We start from the raw sequence: 22404 nt of genomic DNA, 5'->3' as shown, positions 1-22404 counted from the left end.
CGTGTGCAGCAGGACCAGGCGTGTGGGGACATGGGTGACGTGGTGATACAGAGGACATGGGGGACATGGGTGTATGTAGGGCATGGGGACACGGCAGAAGGGCAGAGGAGGGGCACAGGGGAGCTGGGGGCACATGGAGGACATGGAGTGCACGGGGGACCTGGGGGGACATGGAGGGCATGAGGGACACAGGGGACCTGGGGACGCAGGGGGGCACTCAGAGGATGTGAGGAGAACATGGAGGCGACACAGGAGGGGCAGGGGACATCAGGGATGGGGGGAGGACATGGGAACCACAGGGGTCATGGAGGGCAGTTGGGGGGGATGCAGAAGACACAGGGGACACAGGAGACGGGAGGAACATGTGGGACACCAGGGACAGGGGCACGTGGAAGCCACGGGGACGTGGGAGGGTCCGGGGACACCGGGGGGACAGAGGGCCGGGGAGGGCACACAGGGGACGTGGGTAGAACTCAGGGTACACGGGGACACCGAGGGACTTGGGGACATTGGGGGACACGGGCAGGGGGTGTGCAGCTTGTGGGCGGGGCCGGCTGCGCACGCGCTGGGGGCGGGGCCAGGCAGGGGCGCGCAGGGCCGGCTCTGGGGCCCCGCGGCGCTCGGGCCGGGGGGGGGAGCAGGTTTGTACTGGGAGCGCTGGGATGCTGGGAGATGGGTATTGGGAGTGCAGGGAGCGCTGGGATGCTGGGAGATGGGTGCTGGGCGTGCTAAGAGCGCTGGGAGCACTGGCGATGGGTGCTGGGAGTGTTGGGATGCTGGGGTGCTGGAATGCTGGGAGATGGGTGCTGGGAGCACTGGGATGCTGGGAGATGGGTGCTGGGAGCACTGGGATGCTGGGAGCAGGATGCTAGGATTGCTGGAATGCTGGGAGATGGGTGCTGGGATTGCTGGGTGCTGGGAGCACTGGCAGCTGGGGAGATGGGTGCTGGGAGTGCTGGGATGCTGGGAGCCATGTGCTGGGGAGCTGGAGAGCTGGACGCTGGGAGCTGGGATGGTGAGTGGTGGGTGCTGAGTGGTGGGCGGCAGGTGCTGGGCACTGGGTGGAAGCAGACAGGAACCCCGTGCCGATGCCGAGGGAGGTTTCACATCAGCTTCAGCCTGAAGAGAGAAACAGAGCAAAGCAAAGCGCACAAGGTGACAGCAGGGTTCCAGGCTGGGCTTTTGGGTGCCCTGGGGACAGTGCTGGGGGACACGAGGGCAGCCCAGGGCTCCCGACAGCAGCGTGGAGGCAGGGCAGGCAGTGTGGTCACAGCGCATCCTGGCCATGCCACCGGCTCCCCAGCTGCAGCACTTGCCCACAGCTCCGTTCACCTGTGCCAGTGCCAGGAGGGGCTCACTGGGGGTGGCTGGCGCTGGACTGGCGGCTGGGCACAGCTGAGTCACCAGGACTAGGCTCCCTTCGCTCCACCCCAGCCACTAAAGGCTTTGCTCAAGCTCAGGCTGGTCCCAACAAGCAGCTCCCTGCCCCATCCAGCCTAGCAGCCACCCTGCTTCATCCGAGGCAGCACCATCCCATGATAAATCCCGCTCTGACTGCAAGTCAGACCCAAAATTGCTCTGGAAGGAGACATATTGCCATGTCACCGGTTTAAATCCAGCCCCACAGCATTTCTTTCCCTGCAAAGCCTGCCCAGAGGCGGGGGGCAAACCCAGCTGGGTCTGCCACCCTGCAGGAGGCCGGTTCTGCAAGATCAGGGTTATAGAAACAACACCCAGTGCCCCCAAAATATTCCTGAGAGGTGCGGAAAGGATCACGACACCCAGGCTTTTGGGTGCCACGAAAAGCGGGAGGACCCATGGGTGGCAGACAGGGTGATGGCTGCCCCCAGACCTGGCTGGTCATGCTCAGCCGGACACACTGGGGTGAGGAGGCTAAAACATCGCTGGAAACGACCCAAATACATGGGGAAAAAAATCAACCCAGAGCTATAAACCACAAAAAACCTCCAGCACCAGCTGCTTGGGGATCAGCCTGTCCCTGTGTGGGGTTGGCTGCTAGATTCTCCAGTTCCTCTGCGCAGCCTTTGAGCCCCAGCACCGCTGGGACCTTGAACCTGTTCCTCCAGTCCAGGGAAAGTGATGCAGCTCAGGGATGGGACTGACGGTGTTTTCATGGAGCAGCCTGGGGAGCAGGATTGCCTCCAGATCCCTACAGCAACCCTACGGGCCAAAAAATGATCACACATGGTGACCTCAGAGAGCTTTGCCATCACTCCTGCCATTAGATACACAGTGTACAGAGTGACCAAGGGGCTGGAGCCGAGCGCTGGCTGACTCAGCACACATGCATGTGTGGCTCAGCTGTGCCAAGATGGCTACAGGCTGAAAGATAAGTTCAACTCTGCAGGAGGTGTGGGTTATCAACACGCCAGGCTGTTCCCCTGTTCCTGCAAACCCCTTGGTGTCCCTGTCCCCGCCTTGCATGCTGCTTTGGGCAACAGCAGGAGCAGGCAGGGGGGGTCCATGGCATGGACAACTGTGAGCGAGGGGGCTGTTGTTGGGCTCTGACCCTCCAAAGGCACGAAAACCCGGGAAATGGGACATGCAGGGAGACAAACGCCATTGGCACTAGTTGGGGACTGTTGTGTCCTTGAGTTGCTGGTGTTATAGCTACTGAAACTTCACTCCTGACAGAAAAAAAAACAAGAAGGGTGGTCCTCCAGCTTGTAGGCATGGGCTGGCACGAAGAGTGCATTCAGCCTCTCACTGTGAGCTCAGAGTGTGCCAAGGGGGTGTAAGAAGCAATGACTGTCTGAGGAGCATCCCAGGGAGCATGGCTCTGCCCCATGGAGATCCCAACATCTCCCAGACAGGGAAGGGACAGGGACAAAACCCTCCAGAGGAGGCAAGGAGGTGTGCCAGGGCCCCGCCTACTCCCTGGCACCGTGTCAGCCCTTGCCACTGCCACCACTGCAGACCTAAGCACGCCCAGGCCTCTCGCTGGCTGACAGCCTTGCCTGCACCTCCAGCACAGCCTGACACTGCCTCGCTGGCACCGTGCCTGTCGGGGACAGGAGGGATCCCCAAGGGGCTGGGGGCACCTGGTCCCATGCCAGGGGTGATGCCACAGAGCTCCCTCCCCAGGACGTGTCACCAAAGTCACCAGCTCCTTCACAGCCCTCTGGGTCTCTGTCCTCCACTGCCCCCACCCCACCCCCCCCCCGGGTCTACAGCAGGGTCACACTGTGACAGTCAGAGGGAGAGGACAGTCTTCTTCCTCCCCACCCAAATCCCAAGATTTGGCCCATTTTACACCGCCCCATCCCCCTTCCCATTCAGGAACATCCAGGCCATTTCCAACACCAACCCCCCAGCCAGAAACCCCAGCACAATTAGCCCCCATTCTCAATAAAATCATAGATATGGCGGGGTGAGTATGTCATTTTGGGGTTTACCAGCCCAGAAAAAAAACCTCTTTTGTCTTTTTGTAACAGAAGAACCTGATTCAAAACGCTTTGAGTGGCTGCACAGACTGATTCCCTGCATCGTTCTTCCCAAAATCACACCAGGACACGGCCTGGGCCCTGCCTGCCCCACACTTTCCTCCAAGAGAGGAAAGTCCAAGGCGCCTGGCTTCATATGGAGAGTCCTTTTTAATTATTTTTTTACCTTTATGCAAAATTTATTGCTTACTTTTGCCTTTTACGCATACTGATCCCCCAAATACACATTATTCCCTTACATACTTGCAGACTGAAAACCCCATCCGCAGCGCTCACAGCTCCGCCATCGAGGCCGCCTGCGAGGAGCGTTACACGTGCCAGAGGCAAGAATGGAGGCTTTAGAAAAAACTCGAGTGAGCCATTTGTAAAAGCTCATCGACTGTGCTCTTTGGGTCGCTCTTCTCCTTCAGATCCAAGATGGAGCCTGGGCTCACCCTGGGAGGAGGTGGCAGAGCTGGATCAGGGGAGAGGCAATTCGGGGTGAGAAGAGCCACTTCCCGAGAGCGCCGCGCTCTCGCCGTGCGGCTGGAGGGGCCACGTTCCTCACGGGGAGCGCCGTCTGCTCACTGCCATCGCGGAACGGCCCTGGGGCAGGAGAGAGGCACCAAAGGGTTAAGCGCCAGCCGGCTGAAGCAGGCCGGGCCTAGAGTCGGGCACCCTCCCTCGGAGCCCGGGTCCCCCGCGGCGAGCCGGGCATCTTCCCGCAGCCGCCGCCCCCCGCCCGCCTGGGCGAGGCCTCGGTCCCCAGAGCCCCCGCCGGGTCGCGCAGCGCCTAGGGCCGCATTTCAGCATCTCCGGCCCGGCCCGGAGGCCGACGGGCCCTGACCGCCCAACCGAGGCGCTGCCCCCGCCGAGGGGCTCGGGGAGCCCGGCGAGGACCCGCAGCGCCCGGTCCCTGCGGCACGCCAAGACGTCAGGGCCGGCGGGGGGCTCAACACCGACCCGAGCCGGCGGGGGGGATCAGTACCGACCGGGTGCCCCTCGGCCCCCGGGCCCGGCCCCAGGGCGGCCCCGGATGAGGCGCTGCCGGGGCGCTGCGCATCAAGGGACAGCGAGTCCGCGGCGGCCTCCTCCGCGCCGCCCCGCCGCCGCACTAGACTACATCTCCCATGAGACCCCGCGGCAGGAGCGCGTCCCTCCTCTTCCTCTACGACTCTCGTTGCTATTGGCTTCGCCAAGCCGTCAAGCAGAGGCAGGGCGGCATCTGATTGGTGGAGGAGCGGCAGGGCTGAGGCGCCGGCTATGGCGGCCGAGCGGGCGGTGGGGGCTCTCTGGCCGCCATTTTGTGTGTGTGGAGGCCGGCTTCGGGCCTCGCTGCCTGCCGCGGAGGCGGGGGTGCGCGGCGCGGCTGGGAAGCGACCGGACAGCGGCGGGGGGACTTTCCGCGGCGCCGAGCCGGGAGCGCGGGGCGGTCCGGCCCGGCCGGGCCTCCCTTTCCCCGGGAGCCGAGCGCGGGGCTCCCCGCCGGCCCTGAGGTGGGGGGCGGCGCCGCGCCCGCCCGGCTGCTCCTCCGACGGGGCTCGGGGGGACGGGGGGACGGGGGGGGCATCCCCTACCCGCAGCGCCTCGTCCGGAGCCGGCAGAGGCTCGGACCGGCGCCGGGGCCTCGCCCGGGGCTGCCGCGGCTCCTCCCGCGGTCCGAGTGCGTGGTGCGGCCGGGGGGAGGCTCGGCCCGCCCGCCTCGGCCTCCGCGGGGTGCACGTCGTGGCTCCACTCACCTGTGATGCTGGGCTGGGGGCGTATTTTTAATTTTTACCAAAACCCGCGTTAAAGCATATTTGGATATTGCTTGGCAGCCGCAACCCAAGCTCCCTGTGCGGCGGGTCTCTGATTGACCCCCGTTAGGAGCAAAGTGGGGAAGAACCGCGTAGTTTTATATTGAAAGTGAAATTCGAGTTAGGGTCAAACATGTTTACTGGAGGGCTGAAAGCTGCTTGTCTGCCGTGCCATCGCGTAATACTCTTTTAATACACTGTGACGGGGAAAAAAAACAATCCCTCAAATTTAATCCTTTGTTTCACACATTTAAGCCAAACCACAGCTAGATTCCTGGAGGGGGTTCTCCCCGGCCAGATCCAGTGGATCGCAGTTAATATGGCCTCCCCTTGCCTGCTGCTGTCTAACCGAGGCAGCAAATACCACTGTGGTGCTTGGAGAGACTTAAAAACAAAAGCGTTTGCGTGTTGCTGGGGCCGAGGGGGTAACTTTTCAAGCTGATAATAAACTGGAGTGAACCTTGTCTTTGAGTTATAAATGCCGCTCCTCTGGCTGGTGGCAATGAGGGCTGTGGAAATAACTGGGTTTGGGTGTTTTGGGTTTTTTTCCTGTGCAAAGTCAAAAAAGGCCTGGTTTGGTTTGGTTGTTTTTTTTTTTAAAAAAGCACGCTTTTATTTTTATTATTGTTAAGTACTTGGCGCTGGGGAGTTTTGGAGCTGACAGCAGCCTCTGCGCTCGGTTCCCAGATGAGTGGTGAGGTTTGGCGCAGCCGGTGAGTCTGGGTTGAGTTCCTGGTTGTGTTGCAGGCTGGGTTTCTTTAAGCAAGTGACTCTGCCACATTTTCTTCCCTCTGTGAAAGGCAGATAATGCCAGCTCATCCCCTGGTATTAATGTGACTTGGTTTAGATGTAAAACAGTGAGATTTTTGAAGCTTCTGATGTAAGTGCAGATTATGCTGTCAAATGTGCACTCTTCCAGTTAAAAAACCGTATTACTTTACATCTGTGCACTTGGTGTTCTTTTTTTGAAGAAGGTGCTTTGTTGTTATGACGCTGCTGACCATTTTTGACCCCCATGTTGCTTTATTAGGTTCTGAACTCCAAAGCTTCATCGTTTTCTGAACTGCTGCATTTCCAAAGCTGGGTGGTTTATTGTTATGCGTCTCTCAAATGTGCATGACAGCTGAAGATGTAATTTCAAGTTGGTTTTGCCAAACTAATTGGGGTTACGCTTAGTTCAGGCTGCATGCCTTGCACCTACTGGGGTTGTTGGAGGGGTTTTTTTGTAGGGTGGGAGCAGGAAAGGAGCGAACATGAAAGGCCTGACCCTAACAGCCAGGGTTTGGTATGTTGCAGATGAACCAAAACCTGCCAGCTTTTCAGCAACGGCCTCAGCAGCAAGTGCTATAAAACCTCTTCCGTGTGCAGGGCTTACTGTGCCACAGATCCTCCTCCTTTTTTAACAAAATGCCACTTATCTTGCAGGCCAGGATATGGTGAACAGCTGTGTAAGTATATCCTCAGAACGTAAAGGTAACAAAATGAAATGCAGTTAGCGCAAGTTAACTCGCAGGCGGGACAACAGCATTCTTGTCAGCACCACGTCCCTGCTGTATAAAGCCTGGAATGCCAACAGGCCGGGTGGAATGGACTTCAGGGCCGAACTGCTGTGCTGGTGGGTACTGGCAGCCCGCTCTGAAACCTCTCCAGCTGGTGAGGAAAGGATGGCAGGCTGCGCGCGCCCTTCAGAGCTCCCTTCAGCCGGCAGCGTCGAGGGGCAGGATTCAGGTTTCACTTCACACCAAGGGTGCAGCATTAAGGAGCTGTTAAGATGGACTACTTCCTCTTTTTTTTATTTTTTTTGCAGCAAGCAGTGTTTTCAGGGAACCGTGCTTGGCCTCTGCCTTGAAGAAGAATGGCTGTAACTGCAGGTGGGATGTTTTAGTCCCCTTTTCTTTTGCATTAGTGCAGTAATTTCTGCCTCTCCCCGGGACAAAAATGGGCCTTTCCCCAGCAAGCGGGAGGAACTGTGAAAGCCCTTTAACCAAGGGGATCTCGATGCCTCACGTTTCCGAGGCCAGTTGCCACAAAGCTGGCGGTGGTGGTGTCCTCCTGCCGCAGCCGGCGGAGCGACAGCAAGCCGTCGAGCTCCAACAGGCAGAGTCCTGCCACCACGGGCTCCGTGCCAAGGCACAGCCCGTTCGGGGAGATCGGAGGGGTGCTGCCATGCCAGCGGCGTTCCTGGGCTTGCCAGAGGAGCCAGAATAAAGGCCAGTTGGCTCAAATAACCTGAGAAAGACCAAAGTGGTGGCAACGAGAGAAAGGATGTGCTTCAAAGGTTTGGCAGGCACGGCTGTCTTGCCCTCCAGGGAGGTATTGCCCTCAACTAGTTAAGACGGCGCGCTGCCTTCTTGTCAGGAGGGACTAATTGCAGCCCTTTGATACCACATCACAGCCAGTGCTGTGATAAAGTGCGCATTTATCTCCGGTGAGCTCCAAGATTTTTATTTGTTCCTCTTGAACAGCTGAGCTGCAGTGAGCTCATCTCCTCCAGACCGGCTCCAAGTCCAGCTCCAGCGCTCACGGGAAGGCTCAGGAGGGCAAGCTCTCCCCTCGGCAGGGCAGGCGAAGCACAGACGAGCTCCCCATCCGTTACTGATCCACTTGGAAGTTTCAAAGGTCCACGAATGCTGTCAGCCGGTGTCTGCCAGGAGGTTTGGACGCGGGAGCTGGAATGAGGCCTTGCGAGGAGACATGCCGTTCTGAAACACCTGAAGCAGGATCAGGGGTAACCTGGTTCGTATGAAGCCTCATTTTCATTAAAACAGAGCACGGAATAAAGTAGGAAAAGTTGGCGGAGTCAAGAACAGGTGGAAGAGTTGATCGTTACAGTGCTTTTAGGGTTTGTTTTGCTTTTCTATTTGTTAAAGCATTTGTTGAGATAACTCAAAAGATTTATTCCTGGGAGTTGAACATGACAAATTTGGGGTAAGTAGTTGGGAGGGCAAACCCTGTGGTTGCGCTAAACTGGGTAACGGCCATCGTGCCACATTTGACTAATAATACTTATTTGCGTTAAGTTTTTCACATTAACCAGGTGCTAAGAACTACATGTCATGATAGTCATGAAGTGCAGCACCCGCTGCCGGAGTCGGTGCCATCGGCTGCGCGCCTGTGGCTGTCGTGCCCCAGAAGAGAACGCAGGTCACGGCAGCACAGCTGTCTCTAGGGAGTCGCTTGGGGGGGGAAACAAATCGCTGGAAAGATCCGCCTGGGATGAGCGAGGAGGACTCGGGCTTGGGAGCCACTCTTCCCAGGCAGTGAGATCCTGAGCTCGTTGCCTCTCACCGAGCCTTGCCGCCGGTGTGGCTCGGGGCGGCGCGGCGCTGCCTCCCTCCGCAGCCGCACCGGGCGCGGGCTCTGCCGGATGATGTCATGGCAGAGGGGAAGGGAGTGCGGGTGGCTACCGGGCTCTTGCGCAAGTAGCCCTCCAGTAGTTTCCTTTTTTCCTCCCCACTGATGCCAGCCAGTGCCCCGGAGCAGCTCACGGGGTTGTGCCAGGCTCACGTTAACCCGGCACAAGCCTTGAAGCCGAGCCCCTTGGCTGCGGCCACTTGAATCCCCCCAACCACAGCCAGACCCACCTGTGCTGCCTGCGAGCACAGCACAGCAGCGCTGGGGAACACCTTCGTCTCCTCCTCCCCTACAACTGCCCCCCCCCCCCCAGTTTATTTATTTAATTATTTTTTAAATAACTGGCTGGTTTTCCCCTGCTGTAGCCTGGGGGGAGCTGCCCTCTGCTCTCCAGGTTCCACTCCTTAATGTACGCTCTCAATCTTGAGCCCGGTGGCCTTCGATGATACCACAAACCAGAGCAGGCTTGGACCGCTCCATTAATTTGCCCTTTAATTTACCTGTTTCCCGCCCCCCACAAAAAAAAAACCTTACTAGACCACAGAGCTGCCAGGAGCTTCTGCTTCTTTCTCCCTTCCCCTCTCAGGTACGGCAGCGGGGAAGCAAAAGGTTGAGCCATCACGTTTGCCTTCCACCGATCACTCCTAGTCAGCCATTTCAGACACCAAGCGCCGACTACCAAAACTTTTCCCTGAGCTGCTCCAAAACTTTTAAAGGTTTTCCCCTCAAAGTATGTTTTTAGGCAGTTTTTGCCCAGATCTCAGTTAACTGACCTGGGTTCCTACTCACCTGGGAGGAAACAAGTGAAGTTCCAGCAGCCTCTGGGCAAACAGCTACACTTGAGCTTACTAATACATTAGCGAGGTATAAGCAGTGTCTATTCCACACAACATATTGAGAGCTGTTACCCTCCTCCAGGTAATTTTTAACTATTTCAGCTCATTGAGCAGGATTAGACTCAAAGGAGGGGGGAAGGGGGGGGGGGGAGAGAAAGAGTAACAAAAATGGTTAAGCAGGGGAATTACAGCTAGCTGAAATGTAACAACAGCACAGACCAGTTAAAACATCATGAAAATAATTCAAAATGTATTCCCTGCTGGAATGCCATTCTGAATATTTTCTAGAAATCACACTAAAACCATTACAGTTACAAGTAATTAAATTTATTAGACCTCTGTAATTTTTTTTATAGTCAGTTTTGGCCAATTTACAGCTTTCCTGGGGATTTTTTTTTTTTTAAGACAAAAAAAAAAAAATAAACCAAGTATCACCAATACATCAAACCCCCCCTTGCCCCATCACAGCCACCTAAAAAAGGGGGGGAGGCCCCGGCAGCGCCCAGCCCCGCTCCCCAGCTGCGCTTTATTCCCGTTAAAAAGGGTCCGCGGCGTCTCTGTACAGATGTATAGAATGTTACACCCCACCACTGTAAAAAGCCCCCCCGTGCCCCCCCGCCCCAGTGTCACTCCCCCAGCTGGCAGGGGCCTTTCTCCTGCCCGGGCAGGTCCTTCTCCTTCAACAGCTGCAGGTTCTCGGCTCGCAACCTGTCCACCTCCAGCTCCAGCTGCCGCACCCGGGCCATCTCCGCTGCTTCCCCCCCGTGTTTTTTGCTCTCCATCCTCAGCCGGTTGTTCTCCTCTTCCATGCGGGAGAGGCATTTCTCCAGCTCCAGGTACTCCTTCACCAGCTCCTGTTTGCTCATGTTCTGCAGGCTCTCCACATGGTACCGCTCGTACGTCTCCGAGAAGTCCCGCTGCAGAAACTCGCTGCCGTCCCCCCCCATCCCGTCGCTGCCCCCGTCCTCCTCCGCCGCCTCCTCCAGGAAATCCTCCTCGCTCGTGTCGTCCGACTTTGCGGCCGCCCGACGCGGGTAGAGCCCCGTCTTCAGGTCGGGCTCCTCCTGGTCGTGGTCCTCCATCAGGAACTGCGTGGTGTTGTAGGGGGCCACCGGCTGCCCCTTGGCGAACATCTCGGCGCGCAGCCGGGAAGCGCGGAGGCTCTGCCGCTCGTCGAACTGCTGCTTCTCCTCCCAGCTCAGCTTCGAGTAGGGCTTCCAGCGCCGCTTCTTCTTCGATGGCCGCCGGCGGTGCTTCTTCTTCACCGGCCACTCCTCGGTGCGACCCACCGACGACCGGAACCGCGGGCCCAGGCCGGGACGCGCCGCTCCGCTCGCCACCGGCCGCCCCTCGGCGCCGCCCGCCGCCGCCGCCTCCTCCGCCCCGGGGGGTGGCAGCCGCCCGGTCTCGCCGTCGGCCGCGTCGCCGCGCTTGGGCTCCGGCGGGGGGTCGCCGCGGGGCTCTGGTTCGCACTGGGGCTCCTGCTCCGGTTCTGGCTCAGCGGGCGCCGCGTCGGCCATGGCGCTGGGCTCCGCTCCCTCGGGGCACAGGCGCTACCCTCAGCGCATGGGGCCGCCCCTCCCACCGCTCCTCCTCAGGCCGCCCGGGCCATGACGCGGGGCCGAAGCCCCCGGCGCTTACCGCAGCCGGCCGCTGAGGGGTTAACGCCGCCGGGCCCGCCCCCCCGCGCGCATGGCACGCGCCGCCGCCGCTGCCTCCCCCCCCCCCCCCGCCACGCCCCACCCCGCGCTCCCACCCGCCGCTGCCGCCGCCGCCTCCCGACTGCCGCTCCCCGCCCGCGCCCCCGCCTTATGTACCGGCGCGCGTCCAGCCCCGCCCCGCGCACGCGCGCTGCCCGCCCCGCCCCGCCGCACGCCGGGCCCCGCAGCATCCCGCCCCCGCCGCCGCCGCAACGGCTCTCCGAGCGCGGGAGGGGCCGCCCCGCGACCAATCGGAGGGCTCGGGAGGCGGGACCGTCCCTGGACCCGCCGCCTTGCCGCTGCAGGAGGCGGGTCGCGACTGGCCAGGTCGGACGTCACTCGAGCGAGGCGCCGCCAATCCGAGGGGGACGGGGGCGGGGACGGGCCGTACCATGCGTGGAGGGGCGCTCCCATGCGCGGGGCCGCGCGCGCCCCGCGACCTTCAGGGCTGCGCCGAGGGCAGCGCCCCCGCCCCCCCCCCCGCGGCCAGCCCGTGGGGCGACCCGAAAAGAGTCCCCGCGCCGCGGAGGGGCCTACGGGCTACAGGACCGTGCTGCGTATGCTGCAGCCCCCCGTGCCCGCAATGTCGTCCCCGGCCGCGAGGGCTGCAAAGGACCAGGAGGGGGGGCGGCCCCGGGGGGGCGACGAGGCTGGCGGGCGAGGGGGATGGCGGAGGAATCCCGGGGCTGCGCTGGTGCGGCGTCCTCTGCAGCCGCGCGGAGGGAGATGTAAACAAACCTGAACGGAAAGAAGACCCTCCTTAAAGGCGCTGCGTCCCTTTTATCCAGGGGCGGCGGTAGGGTGGCCCAGGGCCTGGTCCGGGGCCTACCCACTCCGCGCCTGGCGGGGGGGGGGGGGAAGGGACGGCCAGCCGTGGGGGCCACGGCCTCGTGGCGGGGCTGTAGGGGAGGACCCACGGTGGGGGCCCATGTGGGGTGGCCACCCGGTGGGACAGACGACCTGGGGACCCCCGGGCAGGGGGCTCTGTGGCCGGGGAGCGGGGGTGTGTATGTGTTACCCGCTGTGGCAGCGGCACGGCGCTGGGGGCCCTGCCCTGGCCACCCCCCCGCACCAGCTGGGCCCTCTCAGCAATAGGCAGCAGGGGAAGCAGGTGCTGTGGGGCAAGGGAGGGTCCCAGGAGCCCCCCAGCCCAACCCCGGCCCTCTGGCTCGTTTGGGCGGTGGGTGCCCCGGTGGCAGCGCCCCCCCTCGCCGGGTCACCCGGGCCTGGCAGCGCTGGAGGCCTCGGGCTGGCAGCTCCTGCCTGCGCTGGGTGCCGGCAGATGCCCATGGCCGCCCTCCCCGCGGCGGCACTGCCATCAGCCCCGTGTGGTGGTGGGGACCCCAAGAATGGGGATGGGACCCCGTGTGGGAAAGAGAAGGCTGGGGTCTGGGGACAGCCTCCCCCCCGCAGCAAGGACCTGGCAGCTGCCCTGTCCTGCCAGCTGCCACCATGCCCCTCTGCCCAGTGCCGGGACACCGGTGTGGCCCTGGTGACAGCTGTCCCCTCCCTGCAGCAGCGCAGCTGGGGCTGAACTGAAAAGGCAACTTTAATTCTGGCAGGTTCAGATGTTCAAGCACTGCATGGAACCGGTCCCTGGGGGGGCCGCGGTTGCCGTCCCCTGCCCCCCACCCAGCACTGGGCCCACGGTGGCGGCAGGCAGCCAGTCCCTCGGTGTGTGGTAGCAAGGGGATCCCCAGGGATCCCATCGGGGCAATCCCACGCCCCGCTCCCCGCAGGTGGCTGGTCCCTTCGCCGTGCTGGTGGGGCTGGCGAGACCCTGAGAGTGACAGTGGCAATTGGCGGCACACGGTGGCTCCCCCCCCTCCTCGGGGCTGGGGTCCTGGCCCACAGGAGATCCTGTGGTTGCGCGAGGCGATTCCCTCGTTGATCCTGTGGTGCTTCCCCAGCTCGTGCTAAGCAGAATGGGGAAGGAGCAGTGGTGGCAACCTGGCAGGGCTGTCCTGCGCCCTGTCCCAGGGCCAGCGGCGGCGGCAACAACGAAGTGGTCACCTCTTCCTGCCCTGCCAGTGGCGCAGCAGCCACTGGGTGACGAAGGGCCAGGTGATGAGGAAGAGCAGGGTGCGTGGGGAGACCGTCAGGGGCCACGAGGACATTGCCTGGTGAGGAGACAGACAGAGGTAGCGTGGGGAAGGGGACAAAAGTGTCACCGGTGTGACCACACACTCTCCTAGCCCTCTGCTGAAAGGCAGGCAGCAGCAGGCCACTGTCACAGCCCGGCAGTTCTTGTCACATCTGTCATCCTGTGGAGGTCCTGCATCAACACAGTCGCCCCTGGTGCCTGGACAATGGGGACACGTCCCCAGGGACGTCACCTGCGCCCCAGCTGAGGGACCCTTCCCCAACCTGCCTTGCCTCACCGTGACTCCTGGCCCCGTGGGGCAGCAGGGCCACCACGCAACACTGCCTCCCCCTCCGACTCACCTGTGGAGCAAGCGGCTGGCCAGTGTCAGTCCCAGCTGCGTCCCCCTGTGAAAGAGAGAGTTTGGGGTGCAGGTGGGGCTGGGCACCCCTTTCCAGCCCCCATGTCCCCGTGAGAGGGAAGGAGCGGGCAGAAGCGAGCCTGCTCAGGGCTTCTGCAAGGGGTCTGGCCAGGCGCGGACGCCGGGGGCAATGGGAATGACAGAGGCAGCGGCTCTCTGCCTGCACCTCAGCTCCCTGGCTGCACCTCGGGGTGGATCAGAGCAGCACCAGCCTCCGCCCCGCCGGGATGTGTCACCAAACCCCGAGGTCCCTCCACGCCTGGGCTACCCCAGGCTGCCTGTTTGCAGGGCCCAGAGCCAAGCCCCGACAGCCCGGCCTACACGTACCTGCGCGGAGGTGAGTGTCTCCAGCTGGCTCAGGCGCTCCAGCACTTGCCGCATGTCGTCCTGCAGGGCCTGGACAGTGCTGGCCACGCGGGCGTCCAGCTCCGCCAGCAGCCCCTGGGTGAGCTCAGGGCCACTACCAGTGAGCCAGAGACCTGCGGGGCACAAAGACGGGCACCGCTCAGGGGTGGCAGGGCAGGCAGAGCGCGCGTGTGGCAGTGCTGCCCGCTGGGATCAGGCAGGGCAGGCTGAGCCCCGCCTCACGCTCCCCTGGGACCCCCAGGTTGACCCAACAGTGAGCCGTGGATCCCACCAGCTGCCTGCACCGCACCACAGGCTGCCCGCACGCTGCCAGCCCTGCCCATGCTGCCGCTCCTCCTGGCAGAGCCGGGAGCTCCCAGCCCAGCCCGGCAGCCCACGTCCCCCTCCACCAGCTGGCACCAGGCCCGTCCCTGGGGACACAGGCCACCATGCCCCCCCCATGGCAGCAGCCGACCTCCAGCCCACCGACACAGCAGGCACGGCGGTGCATGTGGGTCACCTCGCTTCACCTGGCGAGGGCAGGGTGCCAAAGGCCCGGCAGGACGCCTTGTCTGCGCAGCTGCCTCCCTGCCAGGCCCTCGGGTTTAGCAAAGGCCCCAAACCAGCCCGGCTGCAGCCCGGCAAACACCCGGATAACCTGTGCTGCGAGCGGGAGACGGGCGGGGGCTTGTTGCCAGCCCCCCTGCACCGGCACCCAGCCCAGCCTGGCTTTATCGGTACCTTCCAAGGTCAAGCAGCCTCGGGGGTGTTTGTGGAAACATTAACGGCAGGGAAAGATAAGGGTGAGATGGGTGGGCTGTGCCCAGGTGAGGCAGCAGCTGCCACCCCGGGTGAGGGTGACAATGCCACCCAGGGGTGGAACCCCCCCCCCAGCTGCACCTGGGGAAAGCCGCAGAGGCTGGCAGGAGGCTCCTTGTCCCCTCTCTGCAGTGGCACAGCTTGGGGCCTGGCTGTCCCCAAACGCCAGCGGCAGCAGGTGGCTACTGCAGGTGCAGGGTGTCCCCACGGCCAGCGCCTCCAGGGACACAGGGCCCAGCTTCACCCTCTCCGCTCCAGGGTGAGCTCCCCCGCAGCACACCCACCTCCAAAGGCACTAGGCACAGACACCGGCAGCGGGGGCCACGGGCAAGCGCGGGGCACAGCCGGGTGGGGGTCTGTGCCCCCTGCCACCCACCAGAGGGGAGCCAGTCGAACATCCTCCAAATTTAGGCCATTTAGCACCGTTGTGAGAAACAGGCAACGCAGGGCATGCGTCCTAAAGACACCAAACTGCTCGGGGACCAAGGGGTGAAGAGAGCAGATGCTCGGGACTTCTTGCAGCTACTGAATGACCCCCACCCGGGGTCCTGGAGCCAAACGCTGTCCCCTCTTGTCGCAGCCCTCACCTCTCCACCCCCTGCACAGCCCCCCAGGCACCTGGCCCTGCTAGCCGGGAGGTGGGGGGGAGCAGCAGGAAGGCGCGCAGGAGCCAAACGCTGCACCCACCTCTCTCAGAGCCAGGGGCTGCGAGGCCAGCGCTGCTCCTCCCCTCTAGTCTTCTGCTTCCCTGCCGCTCTCCCTGCCCAGCGCTGCGAGGCCCTGGGGGCTCAGGCCTGGCCTGGCCACCATTTGGGGAGAGACCCAGCGGCTGCCCAGCCTGTGCAAGGGGAAAGAAGAAGGGCCCTGAGACCCCCGCTCCCCACCCTGGGGGCTGCGGTGGCACGGCAGGTGATGTCAGGGTGGCGGTGGTGTCTCTCCCCCTGCCCCATGGTGGCATTTTTGGTGGTGGAGGGCGCATGGGGCTGAGCGAAGCCAAATCCCTCTGGCAACACCAGTCAGCACTTGGTATCGGAGGCTGCAGAGCCCTAGGACCCCGGAGGGAAGCGAGGTGCCCAGGCTGGAGACGGCAAAAGAGCCCCGGGGAGAAGCCAGGCGGTTTCCTCCCTCCTGCCCGCCAGGTCCACTGAGCCGCACCATAGCAGCGCAAGTGCTGAATGCTGCTGGTGGCAGCTGCGCTGCCCTGGAGCGGGGAGCAGACCACAACTGCCAGGGGTGCAAGCAAGGGCCCCGCACCAGCCCTGCTGGAGGCTACTGGCCTCACTCAGCCTCAGCAGCCCACCAGTGCCCCCTATTAGAGCCACACTGCAGGACTGAGGGCGGCTGTGGGTGGTGCCGGGGCACAGAGGGCTCCTCAGCCTCCCCTTGGCAACAGGGACCTGGCTCCAAGAGGGACACAGAGCACAGAGGGGTGCAGCCAGATGGCCCCGTGGGTTTGGGGAGCCCCACCAGGCTCCCAGGATGGTCCCAAGCAGTGGCATGCAGAGCTGGGGGAGCCAAGGTTATGGAGAGATCGGCCTGTACAGGGCAGACAGGGCAGGGCTAGCAGCAGGCAAAGCCTCTGCCGTGTTGCGGCTGGACCCCAGCGCTTCCCAGCCCTCCATTACCTGCTCAGGCTCCATCTGCTCCAGGGTATCGCAGTACACATCCCCCTCGGAGTCACTGGTCACCTGGCTACCCTCAAGTGCCTCGGTGGCAGAAGCCAGCCCACCTCCTGGAAGGGAAGGACACGGCTCAGCCGCGGGCAGCACCGGTGGGGCAGAGGTGTTTCAGCCGTGTCCGAAGGGCAGCAGAAGCTCAGCGCAGCCACAAGGCAATAGGTCCACAAGCGGGAAAGACGGCAGCATCTGCGTGCACAAGGTGAGGCAGGAGGAGAAGGAAACTGAGGCACAGAGGGGGAAGGAACCAGCTGTTACTACTGCCCAGACTGTGGCCCTGATCCAAGGACCCAATTCCCCCTTCTGTCCACGGTGTCGCAAAGCCCCTCGCGGGCAGGCATGCCCTGACACAGTGCCATTTTATGGGGGGTTGCTCTGCCCACATGTGGGGAGAGGGCTGCCGTGGTGGCCAGCCAAAACCTCGGCATGGTGGGGAGCCCCTCCAGCAGGATCCACGGTCCTGGCTGCTCTGGCAGGGAGCGGGGACTGTTTGCACAACACCAACTGCCACCAGCACGGCAGCACACCCCACTGCACGGGCAGGGACAGTGCCCAGCTCCCTGCGTGCTGCCAGCCCCGGCACACTCGAGGGTGGAGGAAGGGCATGGCCTGGACACAGGCACTTGCTCAGTGACCATATATGCTCCTCTGGGGGAGGGCCAGGATGGCAGCAGGAAGAGCGCCTCCCCAGAGCACCCTACCCAACTCCAGGCACAGCGAGAGGCCTCTCTGGGGTGGGAGAGCCACGTGTGCCCTCAAAGCAGGCACACGGAGTGGGTGGGTGAGGGTACAAGGGGCTCTACAAGCCAGGACCAAGGTGTCAGCCACGGCACAGGCAGGGAGGGCTGGGGCTTGGCACTGGGGCTCCCAGTGCCATGGAAGGGGTGGACTTGGCTTGAGCAGAGGGAGAACATCCCCTCCCAGAACATGGACCTTCCAGGGTGATGTTGTCCCAGTCCACAGGGCAACACCCTCGCTTCCCACTGTGGTTTAGCAGAATCAGGCCCCTTTGCACAGGTAAGAGTAACAGTCAAACCAACACACCCAGGGTTACCCCGGCATCAAGAACAGCACTGAAAGCCAGACCCAGGAAAAGCTCCAGCTCGCTGTGACTCAGGCAATGCCTGAAACACCAGCAGGATTGGACCAGAGGTGCCTGAAGCCAACAGCTCTGTGGGCGGATGGAGGCTCAGCCCTACCACCAGCACCTTCTCCACAGGGTCTCTACCAGGTGCTGGCCACACCAGGGAGACCAACCTGGCACGTGCTGCCCATTCTGCTGCTCCCTGGGCAGGGTGTCTTCGGGGCGCTCTGCAGCTGGGCTGCTCTCTGGGCTGTCCTGGCTGGGGTCTGCTGCCCGCTCCTGGCTGCCTGCAGGGAGAAGGGGCAGAGGAGAATTAAAGCACTGCAGGTGATCCTGGCAGCACGGGCTCTCTGCAGGCTGGGCTTGGCACTGCTTCACTGCCAGAGTGGCTGGGGGACATGCTGATGCCGGGCAGAGATGGAGAGGGGCTGGCTCTGTTTGACAACGGCCCAGGAATCAACACAAACTCAAACGGTCAGCAGGGTCTGCCCCATGCAGGCTGTCTTGCTGGCCCCCGTCCACCAAGCCTCTGCAGCAGCAGGCAGAGGGATCAGCACTGGCCAACAACTGGGTAAACACCAACGAGTGATGGCCACCGTCCTTGTCCCCTGGCAGGGCACATGGCACACCCTCGGTAACTAACAGAGCCTAATGCAAGAAACATTGGCTGGGGACAGCCTTGTCTAGGCAGCACACGCTGCCATCACCTGCGATGGCTTCCAGCAGGCAGCAGCACCCCAGGGAGGGCCTGGGGCAGCTGCCAGCCCAGGGATCCAGCCCTCCCCACCACCCCACGGAGTCCGTGGGGTTAAGCCCTGCCACACTTTCAGCAGCCTGGGACTTTGCTCCCTGCTCCTGTCCTGGCAGGGATGTGGCAACGCTGCCCTGCCTGCACATCTCCACCATTTCCAACCCTCCGTCATCATTACAGCAGACCCACGGCTGTGGTACCCCTCAGAGCCCAGCCCAGGTGACTGAACTCCCTGCGGGTTTAACCCGCACCCTGCACTGGAGTCAGTGCCAGGGCCGCTCTGCTCAGGGAGCACCACCGTTCCCAAATCTCTCCTCGGTGTGTGTGCTGTGACCCACAGGGGTGGGTGGGTGCAGGCAGGGTCCCGTCACCACACACATCACCATGTCAGGACAGGCCTGGCTCCAGCACCGGGCCCCCTGTGCCTGCAGGGCTGGCGAATGGCATCAGGCCCATGCATTAAGGGCTTAATTATTGGTTCCCAGTTGCTTCAGAGTCTTGGTGTACACGTAGAAGACGCTGGTGAAAGCTCTGCTGACTGGAAATCCATTGGGACCCTGAACCATTCACGATTTGGGTTCCAAGTGCCACTTTACAGTGTGTTGACTTTGGAAATACATAAAACCAAATCTGCCCAGAGTGCCACCGTGCAGCACCTCTGTCCCCAAAAACCTCCACAGCTGCCAAGGGCCCCACACCTGCCATGCTCCACTCTCACCTGCCACAGTGTCTAAAATCACCTTTCTCCTTTGGATTATCAGTAACAAAGCTACAACCGCACAAAATCTATATGTGGGTTTGAGGACCTTTAACACAAATGACTCAACAGCTTAAGAAGTTCAGCAGTTTACACCAGCGTTTCAGGCACTTTGCGCTCACTTGCTCCACAGACGCTACCAGGTTCAGATATAAGTGACCGTGTCATTTATAAGTGACGCTGATGCAGTACGACACTCCCAAGTGGGAGTTTAGACCCAGCCTTTATGTTCCAGAGAAAAATTAAGTCTATTTGCCTTTTAAAAGCATTATGCATCAAAATGGAGAACAAAAGCGCTGGGGTACCACAGGAAGGAGCAGCCATCCTGAGGCCAAGCCTTACAGGCATGTTTTTGACATCCTTGTTGGAAGCAGGAGGTGACAGTAGCTGTCAAGTGCAGGACAGATGCCTGGGGACAGGCAGGGAGGGAGTCTATTTGTCAGTGCTGTTCCAGCATTAGCAAAGCACTGACAGCTTACGCACTCCCTGTGAATATACCCTGAAAGATCATCTGCTGCTGAGCTAATCTACTGAAGATGCGGCACAGCCAGACCTCCAGATGTGCAGTGTTCGGTTTGCTCTGCAGTAGCCGACACCTTTCTGAACCACCACAACCAGCCCCTCGCTCCGTTGGATGCTTCTCACAAATCAGATACACCGAGGACTGCCTTGCTCCAGGGGTGGGACAGGTTCTCAGATACCTCCCAGCATGAGGAAGTATCTGAGCAGCCACAGGCATGGAAAAGGCTGGGAAGGACTCTTCTCTAGCACAAGGCTGTCCCGGTAATCCCATTTCTCAACCCCAGTTTCTCCACATCCACTCTGCTGCAAAAACTAGCCAGCCTATTCAGATGTTTACATCAGATGATCCAGGCTCCCTGTACACAGCCTGCCCTGACCGTAAGTGGGCCAGCACCAAGACAAAGCACAGCCTCCCTGCAGCAGTGCTCCGTGGGAACCGATCCCCTGCTCTACTGTGTACAGGGATTTGGGCCAAGGGGCATTTGGAAGCCAAATCTCGAGTTCTCACTTCAAAGTTTTGCAGAGAAAGCCCAGACTGAAGAGGCACCTCTATCACTTGAAGAGACACTTGAGTGGTCGTGCTCAAACAAGCAGCTCAGCTGCAGCTGCACCACAGCAGGGGAGTCAGAAGGGACGTGGACACCCCCCTCAGGGAGTAACAGAAGGATGTGCCCTGGGGGAGCGCAGAGCACTGGGGTGATGGCTGTACCGGTGCAGAAGCAAGCAGGGAACAGCACGAGTGATGTGCCAGGAGAGAAGAGGATGGCACAGAGGTGATGCCCCAGGGACAAGCAGGGCTCAGCGACTCTCACTCACCCCCTTTCTTCTTAAAGAAGGTCTCTGGGGGCCGGGGCATGTCATGGATCACCTCATAGAGCGGCTCGAAGTACCTGAACATCTCCTCTGTCATCTCATCCATGGGTACCGTGTCAATGATCTGGGGAGGGACGCAGCTTGGGACGGGCACCACCGAGCACCCCTGAGCACCCCAGCCCAGCTGCTCTCCCTCTCCCCTTTACCTTTTGGGCCACCTTCTTCATCTCAGCCACATAAGCCGCCATTGCCTCCTCCTTGGACATCCTCCCCAGGCTGTGCCAGGCATCCCTGTGGGTGACAGCAGCCGTGAGGTGGGGAGCAGGGGGTGGACTGGACCCGAAGTGGGCCACCCCCCGCGGGGGCCTTACCACTTGTACCGGCCGATGGGGTCCCAAAAGCCGGGCCTTGGGCCTTGGCAGTGCCCCGCCGTCGCCTGCTTGTAGTAGCTATAGAAACGCAGCATTTCCTCATAGGATGGACGGTACGAACCTGCGACGCGACACGGCCTCAGCGGAGCCGGGAGCGGGCTCGGGGCGCTGTGGCCGCGGTACCGGTCCCGTTCCCGGCCCCTACTCACCGCTTCGGGGCAGCCCTTGGATAACCTGAACGGCAGCGCGGAACTGCGCCCCGCAACCCGCCTCCTCCATGGCGGCGCCACCGGCCCCGGCACTGGCGCTGGCACCGGCCCCGCTGCGTGTCTCTCTCCGTGAGGGGAGAGAGTGGGGGCCAATCAGCGCCAGCCTTCTATCGGCTCCCCCCGCGTCGCGCCCAATCAGCGTGCCGCTTGCGAGGGGGCGGTGTTGCCCCTTTCCCGCCCCCTCGGTCCCGCTGCGCCGCAGCCAATGGTGAGGCGCGGCGTGCGCGCCCCCTGCTGGGTTGCTGTAGAGCGCGCCGCAGGCCGGGGCGCGAGGGACGGTCCCACCGTGACGCCCCCTTGCGGGCTACAGGCGGTACTGCAGCGCAGAGGTCCCCCCCAGCGGCTCGATAGGTGTACCGGGACCCTGTGCACCGGGACAGAGAGCCCGTGCGCCGGGATCATGACCCTGTGCACCAGGACCATGACCATGTGCACTGGGACAAGGACCCTGTGCACTGGAACTGTGCACCAGGACCGGGACCCCGCGCACCAGGACCATGACCCTGTGCACTGCGACACTGGGTCAGCAAGCCCGTGCACTGGGACCGTGCACCTGGATGACGAGCGTGTGCACTGGGAGAGTGCACCAGGAGAGTGACCCTGTGCACCAGGACTATGCACCAGGGACTATGCACCGGGAGAGTAACCCTGTGCACCGGGGCAATGCCAGGACAGTGCACCACACAGTGCAATGGCACAGCACAAAGTGATAGTGCACCAGTGCCCTGTGATAGTGACCCTGTGCACTGGGATAGTGCACAAGAACAGTGCAATGGGGCAGCGCACTGGGTAACGCAGCGAGACAGTGCACCAGTGTACCAGGAGAATGAACCTGTGCTCTGAGCTGTGCTCCAGCACAGTGCAGTGGGGCAGTGCTCCCGTGCACAGGAACAGTGCACTGGCATGGTGCAGTGGGATGGTGCAACAGGACAGTGCTCCGGTGCAATGCACCAACGGTGTTGCAATGCTCCAGGACATTGCACCAGGGCACGGGGTGATGCACAGGGACAGTGCACTGGGACGGCGCATAGGGTCTTGCACTGGCCCACCTGGGCTGTGCAGCAGAAGCACGCAGCCAGGTGCCCTTGACAGTGCAGCAATCCTGTGGGGTGATGCAGTGGGGCAGCAGGGCAGGGCAATGCTCTGGGGCACTAGGAAAATCATCCAGGATACTGGGCCACTCATGGGGACAGTGGAGCTGTACACTGTGACATCAGGACAATGCACTTCAACAATGCACCAGGCATGGGGACAGTGTGCTGGGGCCACATACCAAGGGCTCCAGGGGAATGCACTGGGACACCAGGATATTGCACTGGGAAACTGGGACATTGCACTGGAGCAATGTCACTGAGGCACTGGGC

General features: G+C 61.9%; 2 protein-coding genes and 1 long non-coding RNA gene across 5 annotated transcripts; all 3 read right to left on the bottom strand.

Annotated features, from left to right (window-relative positions):
• Nucleotides 1-3591: 3591 nt before the first annotated feature.
• On the bottom strand, nt 3592-4794 carry LOC129734397 (uncharacterized). Its single transcript, XR_008730010.1, has 2 exons — nt 4407-4794; nt 3592-4049 (listed from the first exon to the last, which is right to left on the bottom strand). It is a non-coding gene; the product is annotated as an uncharacterized LOC129734397 (long non-coding RNA).
• A 4946-nt stretch (nt 4795-9740) lies between these two features.
• On the bottom strand, nt 9741-11170 carry HEXIM1 (HEXIM P-TEFb complex subunit 1). Its single transcript, XM_005446990.2, has one exon. It carries the CDS (start codon nt 10947-10949, stop codon nt 10056-10058), a length of 894 nt encoding a protein of 297 aa, XP_005447047.2. The 5' UTR covers nt 10950-11170; the 3' UTR covers nt 9741-10055.
• A 1490-nt stretch (nt 11171-12660) lies between these two features.
• Nucleotides 12661-21115, bottom strand: ACBD4 (acyl-CoA binding domain containing 4). 3 transcript variants are annotated; one of them, XM_055697451.1, is made up of 10 exons: nt 20981-21115; nt 20772-20892; nt 20607-20691; nt 20404-20524; nt 17731-17844; nt 16423-16529; nt 15485-15635; nt 13961-14112; nt 13575-13619; nt 12661-13249 (listed from the first exon to the last, which is right to left on the bottom strand). In XM_055697451.1, the coding sequence occupies exons 1-10, from the start codon at nt 21048-21050 to the stop codon at nt 13139-13141; spliced, it is 1077 nt and encodes a 358-aa protein (XP_055553426.1). In that variant the 5' UTR covers nt 21051-21115; the 3' UTR covers nt 12661-13138. The 3 variants fall into 3 exon arrangements, with proteins under 3 accessions (XP_055553426.1, XP_055553428.1, XP_027672159.1); XM_055697453.1 differs by lacking the exon at nt 17731-17844; XM_027816358.2 differs by lacking the exons at nt 15485-15635; nt 16423-16529.
• Between the last annotated feature and the right edge of the window lie 1289 nt (nt 21116-22404).

This window comes from Falco cherrug, chromosome 20, assembly GCF_023634085.1.
Source record: "Falco cherrug isolate bFalChe1 chromosome 20, bFalChe1.pri, whole genome shotgun sequence".
In the NCBI taxonomy this organism is placed as follows: Eukaryota; Metazoa; Chordata; class Aves; order Falconiformes; family Falconidae; genus Falco; species Falco cherrug.
This window is presented reverse-complemented; position numbering and strand designations above follow the sequence as displayed.

What these genes read in the sequence shown, in the direction of transcription:
- HEXIM1 (XM_005446990.2), bottom strand. Translation starts at nt 10,949, where the DNA reads ATGGCCGACGCGGCGCCCGCTGAGCCAGAACCGGAGCAGGAGCCCCAG.
- ACBD4 (XM_055697451.1), bottom strand. Translation starts at nt 21,050, where the DNA reads ATGGAGGAGGCGGGTTGCGGGGCGCAGTTCCGCGCTGCCGTTCAGGTT. An exon ending in TGAAGAAGGTGGCCCAAAAG is followed by an intron (nt 20,525 to 20,606) that starts GTAAAGGGGAGA and finishes GTCCCTCCCCAG; the next exon opens with ATCATTGACACGGTACCCAT. An exon ending in AGCCCCTGGCTCTGAGAGAG is followed by an intron (nt 14,113 to 15,484) that starts GTGGGTGCAGCG and finishes TGTGCCCCGCAG; the next exon opens with GTCTCTGGCTCACTGGTAGT.